Here is a 5,270-nt window from a genome sequence, read left to right as displayed (position 1 = left end):
GGAGAATGGAGAGGGGATTGTGGTGTGGCTGCCCCCCCCCTCCCGCCAGGGGTGATTTCTCACTTTCCCTCTCACTGTCTCTGTCTCTCTCTCCAGAGATCGCACAAACCTTAAAGCAAAAATTTCTTAAAAAAAAAAAAAAAAAAGTCCAGTGTGTTCTATTCCAAAAGCCCACAGACCTTCAGCAGACCTTCAGTAGCTGCGGCTTCCCCCTGTACACTGACTAGAGAGAACTGGGTGGTTGGACAACATCGAGAATGCGCTGCCAGAGGACTGGTCTGTGTAAAAGGTTTATCTGTATTATGTGAAATGCATCTCAATAAAAGCAGGAGAGAGAATGTGACAGCTGGCGGTAAGGCTGGAGGAAAGGCCGGGCAGATCTCACACAGGACACCTGGTCTCACCGACCTGCAAGGCAGTGCAGGGTCAGATGTGGAAGCACATGAACAGATAAAGGCTCTGGACTCATTTTCCTACTGCCAGCAAGGCTTGCTGATACCTCATTTTTCTCATTCTCTATTTTCTACATTCCTATGATAGTCTATTTATAAACTATTAAGTACTATCTATATAAAACTAAAGGACTATTTATAAAGGACCTTGATTATATACCCTCTTGTGATCTTGGGCATGCACACACGCGCCTGGGATAAGTTTAAGTCACAGGGTCCGGTACTTGAACCGTGATCGCCTACACTGGAGTCCAGCGACATAGCCTTACGCCAACTGCTGGTCCCAAAATTGTTTAATGAAGTGCTTATGGCTTATTAAAGAATTGGAGACTTTTTTCATGTTATAACTAGAAATGGTTACTAAGAGAATATTAGGTATCATAGCATGGAAACATGATGAGGGAGGACAATCAGCCCTCCTGACATAACCCAGAAAGTCCACATTAACAAGAAAACAACTGCCTGCACAGCTCAACCGCCCCGGGAAATCTCCATCACTGCCCACGGTTCCTAGAATTTTCAACACGAACTATCCTATCTGTGATCCAAACACAATCAACACATACCCCACCTATGCAGGTATCAGGCCTTAACTGGAAGTGCTCCATCTACAGACTTAAAAAATAAAGATCCCAACCCCAAATTTTCTACCTTGCTGTAAAAGAACACAGAATGAAGGAATGAGTCCACGTCAAAGCAGGTTTTCCTCTTCCCCAAATTTCTGGATACCTGAAGTGCTAACATTTGTATCAATTCTTAACTCGAAAGGAGAGCATACCATTACTTACACTTTTATTTGTACCTTTTTTCCTCCCACTCTGGCTAAAGGGGTCAAAAAATAATTTAAGAGACTTTTTCATAATGGTTGAAACAATTAACAGGTTGAAAAGAAGCAGGCTCAAAATAAAGAAATTTACTACTATAAATAGATAATTTCTAAAAAATGCTGACAGTGTATTTACAATACCTTTAATCTTTTGCTGAGATTTACTTTAAAGTGGAATTTTTTAATATTCAGTACAAAATTAATTTTAAAAAACTCACATTTTTAAAAAGTGACTTGTAAAATTATTATCAAACTCTACTTAGAGTTATCCTAAAGGCCAATTTAAGCTTTTACCTGTAGGCTGTGAGGTTGCTGACTGAAGCTCCCAGATAGAGCCCGTATCTGGCACCGACACAGACCTAGTTACTGAAGGAATGATGTTCTGATCAGATATTCTGCAAAAGGGAAATAAAAACATTAACTTGTTCTTGTCATTTGCAAGAAGATGATACAGAGGAATTTCTAAATTTCTGGCAGAGGAGAGAGCCTTACGGCACCAGAACAGGTAGGAGAGAAACGAAGAGGCACAGTGAGTGTGTTCCTGGGACCTGCCAGGGTTCTGGCAGACAGCGAGTTCTAAACGCTGCTACCTTAACAGCCCACATTATCTCAAAGCACAGAGGCAGCATGTGACAATGAAAAAGTTGGTGCGCTGTAAGCCAAAGGTCTGCATTTTAGCTCTGTCTCTGAAGTTTTCAATGTGCTTATGGTAACCAAAGCCTTTAACCTTCAAGAGTCTTGTTTTTGTCCATGTATAAAATTGAGACTATCACCTAATCTGCTCACTCACAGGATAGGTTAAGTCTGGAAGAGAAACATGAAGAGTTTGGGTTAAAGTGGACAGTAGCACTTCTGAAAGCAGTGACTGGTGGCTTTCAGTAATAAGACAAGTATCATCCTGAACGATAAACTGAAACAGCAAAAATTTAAAATTTCTAGCATAACTTCCTTTCCTTAGACAAGCCTTAATGAATTTTGGATTCCAGAAAACTATAACTCTGAGTGGCATAGGTAGGGGCCAACAGGTGGCATGGTGGTTAAAGTGTTAGACTCCCACATGGCCAACTACTGTTCAAGTCCTAGACCCAGCAGCCTGAAACTCACACCAGTTGTGTATGCATGCATGCCCAAAAGCTCAAGAAGAGAATGAAGGAGAAGAAATCGTGTCATGGCCATGCCCCTACGGGGTGATTTCTCACTTTTTTCCTGTCTTTCTGGTAAGCACACATGCCCTATTTAAAAAAAAAGAAACTCTTAAAAAAAAAGATATCATAGGTAAAAGTGAAATTTAAATCCTACACTGCAGTATCTTTTGTTTCAGGTTACGTAAAACTAGACTGCTTCTCAAATATTCCCATTCTTTGTTTACTATTCAAAATGTACGCTTTACTAGCTAAAGACCATGTAAGTGTTTATCTCCAGAAAAACTGTTATTTTCTAAAAAATTATATTGGTTTTAAATTTAAATTCTGACACCAAGATTCACACACTATACCATTTCCTTTCTCTCTTACATGCATGCACACACACATACACATCAACAGTGACGTACAATGAAGTGACCACCAACCTCATCTTCAGGGCCTGGAACTGTTGGAGAAGAAGTGCCAGCTGCTGCTGCTGCTGGGAAGACAGGGCTGCCTTCTGCTGTTGAGCCAAAACCTGTGCGTACTGTTGTCTTCAAAAGTTAAGGAAAACAAAGCAGCATAAGCTATCTATTAACAGCTGGTTCACTTGACTTAAAAGACAAAATTCAGTTCACTACCCCCTAAAATATACCATTAAAAATAGCTGTCAAGGGACCAGCAGGTGGTGTGATGGTTAAGGTCCTGGACACTCTCACATACGCAATCATGGTTCAAGTCTCAGACCTGGTGGTTTGCTTTCTCTCTCTCTCTCTCTCTGTGTCTCTCTCTAGTCAAATTAAAATAAATGAATGAATAAAGTTAAAAATAAATAATTCTTAAAAAAAAAAAAAAGCTGTCAAATGTATTCTACATGTCTTCATGAGGATGACAAGTCACACAATTCTACAATCTGGGACAGCCTATGATGGACCTACATGGCTGAGCTTGTAGTTCCAGTACCAGACCTGACAGCTTGAGAAACACATTGGGTACACGTGTGTGCAAAATCCTGAAGGGACGGAGGAATGGAGGAGAGACTGGCATGCTGATCCCTCATGGGGGAGTGGGGGAGGGGGCATTTTCTTACTTTCCCTCTCTCTGTCTCTCTTCAGAGAGCACACATGCCCTCTAGCAAATTAAAAAAAAATTTATAATTCATTCTACAAAGAACTCAACTCATATAAAACATGTTTCTGAGTAAAAGACAGGAGTGAAAAATAAAAAAATAATAACAAAGTATCAAAAAGGGGCAAATCCTCAATATGATGACAGCCTTTTAAGAAAAAAGTAAGTGAAGGGATCAGCAGATGGCAGAATGGTGACATCACTGGACTGCCACGTGGCTGAACATGAACCAAGTCTCAGACCTGAAGGCTTGAAGCTTATGCCAGGTGTGTGTGTGTGTGGGGGGGGGGGGGGGGGGCGGTGCATGCACACGCCAAAAATCCCAAGAGGAGGAGGAGGAGAATGGATTGCAGTGTGGCCATTCCCCAGGTGGTGATTTCTTACTTTTTATCTCTTTGTGTCTCTTTTTTTTTTTTTAAGAGGTTTTTGCTATAGGGTGTGTGCGCTCACCAGACAGAGAAAGACAGAGACAGAAAGCAAGAAATCACCCCCCAGGGGGGATGGCCACACCGCAATCCCTTCTCCTCCTCTCGGGATCTTAGGCACACACACACGAGCCCGGCGTGAGTTTTAAGCCACCAGGTCCGGGACACAAACCACGGTCGACTATGTGGGAGTCCAGCGACATAGCCATTACACTAACTGCTGGTCCCTCTTTGTGTCTCTTCAGCAAGTGTACATACCCTATAGCAAAAATCTCTAATAAACAGAATGAAGAAAAAGAAAAAGAAGTGAAAAATAAAACATTCTAGGTAATAGCTACGTCCACATGAAAGATCATTTGTAAAAAATAAAATCAGAGGCCAACTGGTGATATACTGCTCAAGGAGGCTAACTCTCACACGACCAACTGCATGATTCAAGTGCCAGACCTGGCAGCTTAGAAAACTCTGCATGTGTGAGCATGCCCCAAATCCCAACAGGATGGATAAATGGAGAAATGACTGCAACATCACCATCCCTCATGGGGAGATGCTTTCTCCCCCCACCCCCCGTCTCTCTCTGGTGAGCACATGTGCCCTCTGACAAGACTAAATAAAATCACTTCCATAAAGATTCTCAAATTTATGTTCAAATTGGCAATATTTAGGTCATTTTTTTCTAACTAGATAATGGGGGTGGATATACTTTTTCTATAAGGAGTCAGAAAGTAAATGTTTCCCAGCTCTGTGGGCCATACAGTCTGCTGCAGCTACTCAGTTCCACCATGGTAAGACAAAGCTGCCATAGGCAATCTGTAAACAATGGGTATGTCTATGACCCAGTAGCTTCTGCGTATAAAAACAGGTGATCTGGGGCTGGCAGGTGGCGTGGTGGTTAAGGGCACTGGACTCTCACATGGCTGACTGCGGTTTAAGTCCCAGACCTGGAGATTTTCTTTCTCACTCCTCCCTGTGCCCCTGCTCTTGCTCTGGCTCCCACTCTGTCCTACTCTGGCCAAATTTAAACAAACAAACAAACTTAAATAAATAGCTAAATAATTAAACTTAGATAAATAAAACAAATTTAAATAAATTTAAATGGACAATTGAATGAATGGAGTTAAATGAAATAATTCTTATTGAAAAAAAAAAGGCAAACTGAGAGGATATGGCCAAAAGGTCGGACTGCCAACCTTGACCAGAGACAGCAAATCTTATTTCTTTTCTTTTTTTTTTGGGGGGGGGGGGGGGAGAGGTTTTCACTATAGGGGGCATCCGCTCCCCAGACAGACAGAGACAGAGAGACCGAAAGAAAGAA

The 5,270-nt window shown here is 41.7% G+C and overlaps 1 protein-coding gene across 1 annotated transcript in view; it reads right to left on the bottom strand.

The window, feature by feature from the left end:
• GIGYF2 (GRB10 interacting GYF protein 2) overlaps positions 1-5,270 on the bottom strand; it is a gene marked incomplete at its 3' end in the record, with an annotated part of 181,145 nt that overhangs the window by 33,453 nt on the left and 142,422 nt on the right. Inside the window, 2 exon segments of the mRNA XM_027769362.1 lie at positions 1,573-1,673; positions 2,849-2,956. Coding sequence (XP_027625163.1) covers positions 1,573-1,673; positions 2,849-2,956 — 209 coding nt within the window.

Source organism: Tupaia chinensis, unplaced genomic scaffold, assembly GCF_000334495.1.
Source record: "Tupaia chinensis unplaced genomic scaffold, TupChi_1.0 Scaffold149383_1, whole genome shotgun sequence".
Taxonomy (NCBI): Eukaryota; Metazoa; Chordata; class Mammalia; order Scandentia; family Tupaiidae; genus Tupaia; species Tupaia belangeri.
Note: the sequence above shows the minus strand (reverse complement) of the source record. Positions and strands in the feature narration are given on the sequence as shown.